Here is a 10,677-nt window from a genome sequence, read left to right on the forward strand (position 1 = left end):
GAGCGTGCTACGGAAGTAGGTAATTTGATTTAGGCGTCTCCATGCGCTGGTCCAGCATCTGGCAGGAAGGTGCCAATTAATCAAGATGCTGTTGGGTCACTTAGACTTCCAGATCGCTGGAGGGAGACCTAGAAATCTGAAACAGCCCCTGTGATTGTTTGGAGGATGGCGTTCCAAGAGGACTAATAATTTCTTCATTAGCTTGTTGGCTTTTGGGGAGCCATCTTGCCTTTGCTGGCGGTCGTCAAATCTTGAATCTGCTTCCTTTTCCTCTCCCTTGTTAGTTTTTTAACTTCTAAGACAGAAAAATGTAATATTAAATAGATCACGGCAGTTATGCAACACTGTAGTTTTCAGTCACAGACTCTGCCACATCCTTAAAATCAAATATTAATGAATTTCCTAATAAGCTATGCTGCTACTTAGAGCCTCCCTCTACTAGCTGGAAATCAATTGGTGCTGTGCAAGATGTTCGGTCTCAATAGACAAGATATCCAGGAGAGTGGGAGCAGGAGAAGCAGGTCCCTCAGGCGCAGAAATAATCTTAGTTTGATCACGGGAGGACGGTAGAGCATTTTGAAGCTCCTGAACTGGTCCCTGTGTGAGACAGGATGCGGCGCTTCAGCCCCATCTAGCAGAAGAGCTGGTGTTCCAGCGCAGCCGTGGCCTGCTGGCTCTGCCCTGGGTTCAGAGCTAGATTCCCATGTTCTGGCCCCAAAATGCTCGACCAAATGTTGATGCTTGTACTCAGGGAATCAAGATGTATTGTGGTGTTCCATTCATGCGTTAAAAAGGGATGACTTTCTGGAATTAAGCTTTAGGAAAGCTTGTGAGGGTCGTGAGTTGTGTGAGGACGCCTCAACGCTAGACCAGGTTCTCTACACACTATGTACTTGGAAAGCCTTCAGGATCTGGCCCTCTGCCTGGTCCGCGTGCAGAATACCTCGACATGGGAAAGATTCGGTGTGCATCGACTCTGCCCATCCCGCAGCCTTCAGCTTCACCGTGATGGTAATAATGGGAAATGCCGCTGGTGCCAGCCCCGCTGAAATGGTGCTGCTGGGTTACTGGGACCGAGCAAGGTGGGCAAGAGTGACAGCGTAAACCTCACATTCGCTGAGAGAGAAACGCAGGGAGATGTTGCTTCCCTGTGGCGCTACTGGCTCTTCATTTCAGACTTACCTGCAACCCCAGTTAGAGGGGGAGAGCGTCTGTCAAAATAGCTTGTGGCTTCTCCCATCCTCGTTGAGTGATAAATACAGAACATGTTTAGAGTCCAGGTGCTGTTCCGAACAAGATGTTAAATACGCAGTCTTTAACCAGGGAAAATGTGAATTTGGTATTTGAGGGTTTTTTTCCCCCCGCGCTACAGAGAAGGCAGCGCCTTGCAGGAACTGTCTTGTACAGGGTTGATTTTTGATGGCTTTTAATGTGCTTTTATCATCGTAGCAGAAGTTCTTAGTGACTCATAGTGTAAAAGCAGCAATCTGTTAATGAGGCATTTGCCTTCAAAGGCTTGAAATGCCTTCTTGAGTGGTTTTAAGCGTGGAGTTGTGGTAATATAACTGCACTGTACTTTAACAATTATCTGTATTTAAATTCCCACTCTGTCTTGATGAAACTGCGTTAGCACGCATCAGACCCTGACTGCATGAAACTGATTTGAAGGCTGTAATTCCAGGCCCTCATTCTTAAAAAACATTCTCCTGAGAGAATTTAATCAAATAATTCAACCTGTAGGGCTGGAATTCTGCTTTTCATCATTAAGGTGGGGGCTTTTGACAGTGATGATATTTGCTTCAGAGTTCTGTGAATTCTCAAACGTCCTCAGAATATGGATGTTCCCATGCTCCCACAGTCAGAACAGTCTTTTGTACTGATGATAATAGTTTTTCCTCACAAGGTAAAGTGAAGAAAGAGTGATGTTGACACAGTTTTGCTGTGGTGGTGATGTGGAGCCCTAGGAGAGCCTCCAGCATAAACCAAAAAAAAAAAAAAAAAATCACAGAACAAAACCAAACCAAAACAAAACAAAACAAAAACCACACCGTGATGTGGACCCCTAGGGGAGCCCCCCTCTTAAACAAAAAAAAAAAAAAAAAAATCACAGCAGGCAGATATAGATATTCACAAACCACTAAAGCAAGAAAAGCCACCATACTGTGTCACAGCGTGCCTTCAAAATAGAGGCCAACGTGATGGTGGACTGAGCTGGCGGTTTAATTAAGTGCAAATAACAAGAAAACTCCGTTAAAGCATCAGAACAGCTGCGTGAGAGGGCCCTGAATTGTCACAACTTCTCTGAATCCAGCAGCAGCAGTGGTGCTCTCACTGTCCCGCTGCTCTCCCGACGGCATCCGTGCGTAAGAGCGTTTTGTCGGTTATTGGTGGTGTTTGCCAGGTGACGATCCTGTGGGTACCCAGGGGTGGCGTTTGGCCCGTTTCGTGCCCCACTCCCCTGCCCATCTCTGGCTTTGTGCTGCCCTTCATTCAGGTGTGGTGCGAACGCGCCGTCCCCCCTTAGGTGCGTTAAATGAACGTCGCGTTGCAAGTGCAAAGTTTATTTTTTGAGCCGTGCATGCCGCGGCGATCGCCACTTTTGATGCGCTTTGATATTCCGTTCCTTCAGACAGCACCTCGCTATCACCTGGGCAGCTTCGCAGACGGCATGCGCTGCAGCACTTGCTGCATTTTTAAACTCTACGTGTTTTTCCACACGTGGGGAGGTGGTTGCTTCTTTTGAAAGGCCTCTTGCCAGCAGCCTGTTCTTCGCCGCGGCGCTGTCAGGAGCATGTGGCTCATAATAAAGATTTACGTGCTGTGTGTAAGTCAGCCCTGACAACCCCAGGCTCTGCGCTCCGCTGCTGCAGCGACCAAGCCTTCGGAGCCGCAACGCTCAAAGCTCATGCCTGTCTCTTGCCATTTGTCCTTTTGGTGTGGTATCTCCGTTTCCTGCTTCTTAGGCAGTTATTTCAGAGCTAACTGACTTGTTTTAAATGAGCGCAGATTTTCCCCACCCCACCCCGGTATTTCATTTCTTATCTCCCATGCAAGTAGAGGTCTGTGAAACTGCGTTAGTTTGCTCCCTGGGAACAGTCCGTGTGTCCTGAGAGCTGCTACCTATTTTTAAAATCTGTAAGTCGATTAAATAGCGAATACCTGCTTAGGGTACTTCAGGGTTTTGAGGGTTTCTTTTGTAACTGCTGACAATGTTTGATCTGGAATCAGCAGCATTACATGAGCACGTAATGGGGAGTTTTTCAAGAGAATGTAAAAAAAAAAAAAAACCCCATGCCTGAGGGGTGAACTCTGTTTTCTGTCGAAATTGAGAGGAATTCTACTGAAGTGAATGAAAGTAGCTCACATTAAAACCATGACAGTAGGAAGAAAAAAAATCTGGTAACAGATGTTGCTATCACAGTCTTAGCTTTTTTTTTTCTTTCTGACACACAGAAATATTTTGCTGCTTATGCCAGCTTTACTTGTTGCAAAAATATAGGCTTCCTGGTAAAGAATGAGTCCAGAAAAGTGTCACTGTTGGGGCCTTGCTTAGGTAAGGACTTGCAGATGACTGTAAAATGAGAAAGGTAAATGGTCATGGCCAACTTGTGAAGGAAAAAGCAGACACAAAAAGCAGCCGAAAGAGGTAGTGATGGAGCTTTGTTCTGCTCTAGATGTGTTGCTTTATATCTGACTCAGTGTTTCACAAAACAGCAGCATGGTTGAGGTTGGAAGGGACTTTTGGGGGTCACTTGTCCAAAACCCCCTTATATTAAATAAAGCCAAGCATAAACCCCCCAAAACTTTACATCTTCTTGGCCCGTGTGATTTCTCCCTCTGCCTGTGGTGGTTTCTGAGCCTTTTAAAGGTATAATTGGGTCATACTTTCCAGTTTCCTCAGGGCAGTCTCCAAATTGCAAAGATCCTATTGATTAAAAGGGTATTTGAAGTTGGTTGGTTTTTTTTTTTTTTTGGAGTATTAGGGCTTGAGGTTAGGATTCAAAGGTGTAAATTCACTATAACTGCCCAGTGTGGTTATAGTGAAAAAGTTCCTGATTTTACATGTAATAATAATTACAAACCATGCTTTGGCTTGAGTTAAGGTCTTAATTTACTGAAAGCAAGCTTGATAAATTAATTCCTTCCCTTGTATGCAAGAACACAGTTCGGTGCACTGTGCAGACTGTACAGCTGACAGCATCAGGGCTCAGAAAGCGCCGAAGAGAAGCAAATGTGATTGTTACCGATGCAGGACTCACGTGAGATGAATCACTCTCTCTGCAGTCCCGTCATTACAGACTGCATGAGTGTGTTGGCAGTATACTGCATCTTACTCAAACGGACACACAAATTTCTTCCACCTTCAAGCAGCTGATTCTCCTGCAAATGTATAGCCTAACGCAGCCGATTTCTCAAGAGGGACCACGGCGTCTCTGCTTCCTTTTAGCAAACGCGTTACAGGGAGCTTTAAAGCGGCGAAGGTGGAACTGGCACTGACTTCCATCAGAGGACCAGAGCCAGATCTTTGCAGAGTCAACCCCTCCTCTACCCAAGTGATTAGAGCGTTTGGTCCCGCTGACTGGTTTTAAATGCTGGTTGTTGTCTGTATCCTCCTGATAATACATTTTTACAATAGAAAACACAGACACAAAAAGCTTCTCCTATTCTCTTCTGATAAGTGGAAGCGTTTTATAAATAGTAAATGAAGTGAAAACAGGTTAAAGAAAATAATGCTATGAAGTATGTTATTATGTAAGTTAGTAGTTGGAGGAGATACTTTCCCAAATTGCTTTTCAAGTTTTTTTCCTCTCTAAAGTTTGATTACTTTTTTTTCCCCTCTGCGTTTTGGAACCCCAGTTATTTATTTATACTGGGTATATGGTTTATTAGATGCTCAGCAGGTAGTTCATGACGATAAATTTCACACTGATAGTACAGTTGCCGAAATTCTGTTTGTGCTTTAGGATGTAAAACCAGGAAAACAACATTCCTCAGCTGGTCCTGTCAAAGCAGAGTGTTTGAGGGAATGACTCTTCGCTTCTGGCTGTGCCAGCACTGTGCTCCTTTATGGGAGCAAAGGCAGAATAACCCACCTAGCGATCCGTTAACGGGGCTTTGGAGCCTTACTGTTTAGGAGGAAACATCAGGAAAGGCCCCTTAGGTTGGAAAACTGGGCAGAGAGCTGTGGTCCTCGGGGCTTCCCCAAGAGAAGGCTGGTGGGGCATCCGGAGAGTTCGCTGATGTTCCTGCGCTGGGCCCTCTGTCTGTTAGTGCTCCCACCTACGGGTGATGGACAAAGGTTTCTTGAATTCTCCCTAGCTGTAGAAACGGTGCCGCTATGTTTTGTCGCTTTGTCACACAAATGCGAATTGCGAGCAGAAGCGGGAGTCCTTCGAATTCCCCCAGAAAGAGAGGCAGGAGAGCTGCTGCCTGTTAGTACTGTAGTGCTGATGGGTCATTACAGATGTTTCCTGCACATCTGACAGTGAATTGTAACGGACTGGAACTGTGACACGAACATGTGCTGTACCGTGCTTTGAAATCCACTGCTAATTAGATAAGTGCTGTAACAACAGAGTGATGGCTGGTTTACACATCTGCTTTAATTTTCCAGTCTGACGTAAGACGAAGCTGAGGTTTTTATTCTAAAGTTTGTGGAGGACTTTGATTTGCAAAGTCACTGACCTCTGTAAGTTCTACCTTTTGATTTCTTCACGATCAGTCGCTTGATGCCAGTGGAAGCTTCGTGTCGTGCCTGTAGGTCTCTGGACGTGAGCGTCTCCTACCAGTACTGCTGGTAGCGGCTCTTTCAGCACAGAGCACAAGGTGTGTGTTCCCCGACGGAAACGTCACGCTGTGACGTGGCGTATTAGTGCTTTTTAAAGGCAGCGTTAGCAGCCCCTCCGCTGGGTGAGAATCCCAGCTCAGTTCTCGAGGCTGTTGCTCACCCTCTTGACAGCGGTGGGGGAAAACATTGTGGGTTTGGGGCTGGGAGTAGTGCGGGCGGGAGTGTTGTTGTTCGTTGGCAGCTACAAAGCGCTGGCAGTGACCAGCTCGGTGACGTGAGATGCTGCTTTGGTTTTAGCACAAGGTGAGAATGTGGGACAGCATCCCACCAGCTTATGAACCTGAAAATGAGCTTTTAAGGAGTGGGGTTTGGCTTTTAAAAACAAATAAGTGCCTGGATGGTTTAAACCGATGAACTGATTGACGCTCCATGACTGGTCTGGAGGATTCTCCCTGCTTGATGGTGATGAGATAATACTTTGTTGAAGCAAAACACCCTCGGTCCCTCCCATTCCTGGGTTTGTTTAGTGGGAGTGAGGAAACTCGTGGTTTGAAGGCCGCTGTCAGGTTTCCCTTCCTTTTAAAGGCAGGTAGGCTTCACCAAGCGGCACCGTTGCCAGAGGTCGCAGCTACCAAAGGAAGCAAATTAACATACAGTGTGTTAATTTGTTTTTTTTCCCTGCCCCTCAGTCACAGTGAGGAGAGTCTAAATATTTCAGTGACTGAGACTTTGGATTCCCGCTCCTTGCTACACAACAACAACAACAACAAAAGCTATTTATAGCAATAACAGTTCGCTGGGACCCAGCGGCCTCAGACAGCTATAGGCAGCGTCTCGCCATGACCGCGAATGTTAACTGCTTTTGCGCTGAATGCTTCTGTGAAAACAAAGAGCACTGAGAAATAAAGATCGCAGCAGAACCAAAAGAAAGATTTTTTTATTGCTATGTTTTACTTTGCTGGCAGACCAGAGCAAAGGTTTTCTGAACATTTAAAAGATGAAAAAGGTGAAGAATCCCAGAAGCGATTTATCTTGAAGCGAGATAACTCTAGTATTGATAAAGAAGACAATCAGGTTGGTTCTCGGTTCGAGAGTTGCTGAAATTTGTTCTGTTTTTGAAGGTGGGCTGACTGATGTTATTGTTGTTCTTTTGTTGTTGCTCTCCTCCTCCTCCCCTCCCTCCTGCCCTGCTCCCCACCTCCTTTGGCATACGTACCCCCGTGGGTAGCATCGAGCCCCGGCGTGGCCGCTTCAGCCATGGCAGTGTGTGGGTTTGCATGGGCAGTTTGCTTGGCGCAGGACTTGCTGCATGCCCACGGGAGGGGGAATGCCGGCGGCTCCGGGCTGCGTGGAAGGCTGTGTCAGTCGCATTTCTCCATGTCTCGCCTAACTATGGCAGTTCCGCTCCCTTTACAGCTCCCTCTTCCCGTCGCCCCCATCCAGAGTTCCATTTTAGTACGGACCGATGATAAAGTGATGTAGCCCAAAAAGGAGAAAGAAAAAAAAAATCAAAATAAAATAAATAAATGCCCCAAACAAACATGTGACTGAGGCCAGGTTGATTTATTTTTTTTAAAACCACCCTAAATTAAGTTTTGACCAAAAAGAAATCAGTCTCATCTTACAGTTCCCTCCCTCCTCCTGTGCCCTCACCACCTTTTAGTGTCTGTGCAACTTCTACTTGCTTGTCGTGCATGTCCTGTGGCAGACGTTCCCCCTCTGTGTTGCCTGTGCCATAACACGACCTGACCCCCGAGGTGAACCCAACGAGTAGGGGAGCGCCAGGGAAGCGTGTGTGTTTGTGCTGCCTTTAAAAGCGGGTGTTGTGCTGTTTCGATCCAGTGCAAGCTGTGTACGTGGAATATATTAACACAAAAAAAAAAAGTCAAAAAGGGTTCTGACATGAGTTGCTTTATGAGAAAATTCTCACAGGTAAGACGACAGCGTACGCTTTCGTTGCCTAGGTGATACTTGGGGAGGGACCTGCCAGTGAGTCTCTCGTTGCCACCCTCCACGATTTCAGTAGAGGACTGATTTTTCCTTTCTTTTTTTCTTGTATTTTTCCTTTTTTCCCCTTGACTCTTCAGTTGTACCTAGTAGACGTGCCAGTTCTGGCTTGGCAAACAAACCCTCAGCATTTTCAGGGTGTGCTGACCATGGGGACCAGCCAGAGGGAAGCAGCGTGACCTATCTCCTGAGGTGCTGGGGTGCAGGGGGAGAAGGAGCAGTACTCAAAATCCAATTGCCAGTGAAGTGTTTCTTGCTGGGGGTCCTCTCCTCCTCTCCTCCCTCCCATGGCGCATCCGTTTCCTGCACCTCAGTTTACCAAGAGGCACAAATGGCCCTTCTTCTCCCAGCAAAACTGAAGTTGAGGGTTCCTGATGGAGTGGAAATGGTTAAAACTGTCATGCCAAGTCTTTGAGACTTCTCCTTGTACACCTTGACTTTAGTGGGTTTCTTCTAGGGATTGCAGTTTAGTTCTTGCAGCCTGGTCTCCCTCTTCTTCCTCTATTTCATAGATAGTGCAGCGCTGCTGGCCCTCCTCCTCCTCAGAGCCATAGGAGAGTCGAGAAATCTTTGTAGTCGAGAGCAGTGGCACTTAGGCTTGGGCTGAGAACACCCGATTTTAGGACAGCGGGTGCACAAAAGCCTTGTTTTGGCCACCCGCTCAAGGAACCCCCATGCGGTACCCAGTGAAGCCCTCGGGTGCCCAGCCCCACAGGGCGCTTCGTGCAGGAGTGACAGCTATCGTTTTCATGCTTCATTTGTTTGAGTGAACATTTATTATTCTCAGCTGACAGTTACTTAATGGCAGTTTTTAACAGCTCAACTTATATAACCCTCCTGGTTTTCTTTCTGCTCAGCAAAACAGAATTCTTCCATTTAGAGATGACAGACGAAGTAAATCAATTGAAGAGAGAGAAGAGGAGTATCAGAGAGTGAGGGAGAGAATATTTGCACAAGATGTGAGTAGTTGTTTTCATTGCCTCTTTAGTGCCATACGTTCGCCGGTAGTCAGACAGTCTTGCCCCCCTCCGACACGACCACCGCAGCCAGACTTGCCCCGCAGAGCTGGAGGCGACAGGGAAGGGCTGAGAGGAGCTTGAGAGGTGAGGAGGTCAGCTTCTGGAGAAGGAGGTGATGAGAGTCGCAGGGAGAAGGGTAGAGGAGAGATGAGGCCCAGCATGTTGTCTGGGGAGTGCTTATCCTGTCTCTTTGAATGTTCGTGTCTGTGTGGTCTAGGTTTCCTTCTGGTTTGTTTCCCCTTCCCCCCCTTCTTTTTTGGCCAACCGAAGAGCAGTGATTTAAATGGACACTCCCAATAATTTCAGAGCTCTGTTATTTCGTATTTGTTTCAGGCCAGATCAGATTTTTAAGTGTCCTTCTTGAGCGCTTCCTCATGGTTCTGTTTCTTTGGACCAGTGCTGTAGCACCAAGATGCTTAAGAACAAAGAAAAGCCAGAGGTTAAACATGGAGTTGAGCAAGTTTTTTGAAACAACCGATTAAGGAACCGCGTTTCTGCCATCAGAAAGAGTCGGTCGCGTTGTCGGTGATTTTATTCTGAAATGAACAAAAAGAAATAGGCATTGTAATTCCTGCTTTTACCAAAAAACCAGAACTTCCACAACGAGCTGCGTTGCTAGAGGAAAACACTGAAACAGGAAACATCTAGGAGCAAGACCTTCTGTTTCTGAAAAAAGGAAGAAAAAGAATTATGATTTGCTGTAATACTGTAATGACGGGCTCCTAAAAGGAAAAAAAAGAAAAAAGCTGACATTGTACTGTTTTATCTGAGATCTCACTGGGAGCTCTGCCGCTTGGAGGGATACAGGAATAAACTCAGTTAAAGCTGGAAACCATTATTTGGCAGTGTCCTTTTAAATTAAACTGTTCCTACGCTGCAGGGCTGATAATACTCTTTCAGATATTCTTTTATTTCGCTCTGGTTTTGGAGGGGCGCACATCCACGTCACCTTTCTAGCAGAGTACGTGGTATAGTTTTAAGGTCTGTGTTGTCTCACTCGTGAGAAGTAATTTTGCTTTTTAATAAGTACTTTGCCGCATCGAACTGTTTTTAGCCTCGCTTTTTCTTTCTTGACTGAGACAATTCCAGTAAAAGCAGAGGCCTTTGGGTTTACATTTTGCCTTCAGCAAGTGGGTCTGGTGTAAGTACTGTCACATAGTTTGTGTGGTAGAGTCACCGACTCGTTGAAAGGCTGCAAAAGCCTCTTTGCAACCTTTTTCCTGTATGGCAGTTGCCTTTTCTGGCGAGTTATTACAAAGGAGCTTGTGCAAAACTATCTTTGGGTTTTGCAGCAGACTTCAAATGAGGCAAAGTAAAAATACTGTATGGAAAGCTGTTGCCAAAATAATGTTGTTTCTACCACAAGCAGCGGCTGGAAATGCCAGGCTGGGGAGTGGAGGTGGCCGGAGAAGCGTGCTGACCCTCGCTCCCCCCCTGCCCTGCTGCTGTTATCTTCAGACCCCTTCAAAGACAGGCGAGCAGGGAGAGGTTTCATCGCCCGCAGCAGGAGGCGGTGGTGTGGTCCGTCCTGTTAGTGTCTCCGAGTGGAACGGTGTGGTTTGTGGCAGGCATTTGAAACGGATTGGGAGCGAGCATCTGTAACGAGCAGCAGCGTTAGGTGTCTCTCCCTCTCTCTCTCATATCCACTCATTTGCGCTCTCTCTCTGCTCTTGCAGGCGTTTGTGAGCATCAGGGTGCAGGGAGCGTTGGCAGGCTGTGCTGGTGACAGTGACAGGGGTAGAGGTCTTAGCTGAGCTGTTCTGAGTGGAGCACTCCTCGCAGCTGTGAGGTCTTCTTGTGGTGATGTCAGGGGTTGTGGTGGTGGACAGTGGCATTCTTTTTTTTTTTTTTTTTTCGGTTTTT

General features: G+C 46.6%; 1 protein-coding gene across 1 annotated transcript in view; it reads left to right on the plus strand.

The window, feature by feature from the left end:
- The window catches only part of ARPP21 (cAMP-regulated phosphoprotein, 21kDa), a 97,874-nt gene that overhangs the window by 19,374 nt on the left and 67,823 nt on the right, over window positions 1-10,677 (plus strand). The window contains exons 11-12 of the mRNA XM_010136378.1: window positions 6,754-6,862; window positions 8,653-8,754. Coding sequence (XP_010134680.1) covers window positions 6,754-6,862; window positions 8,653-8,754 — 211 coding nt within the window. The remainder of the gene's footprint in view (window positions 1-6,753; window positions 6,863-8,652; window positions 8,755-10,677) is intronic.

This window comes from Buceros rhinoceros, unplaced genomic scaffold, assembly GCF_000710305.1.
Source record: "Buceros rhinoceros silvestris isolate BGI_N320 unplaced genomic scaffold, ASM71030v1 scaffold7925, whole genome shotgun sequence".
NCBI lineage: Eukaryota > Metazoa > Chordata > Aves > Bucerotiformes > Bucerotidae > Buceros > Buceros rhinoceros.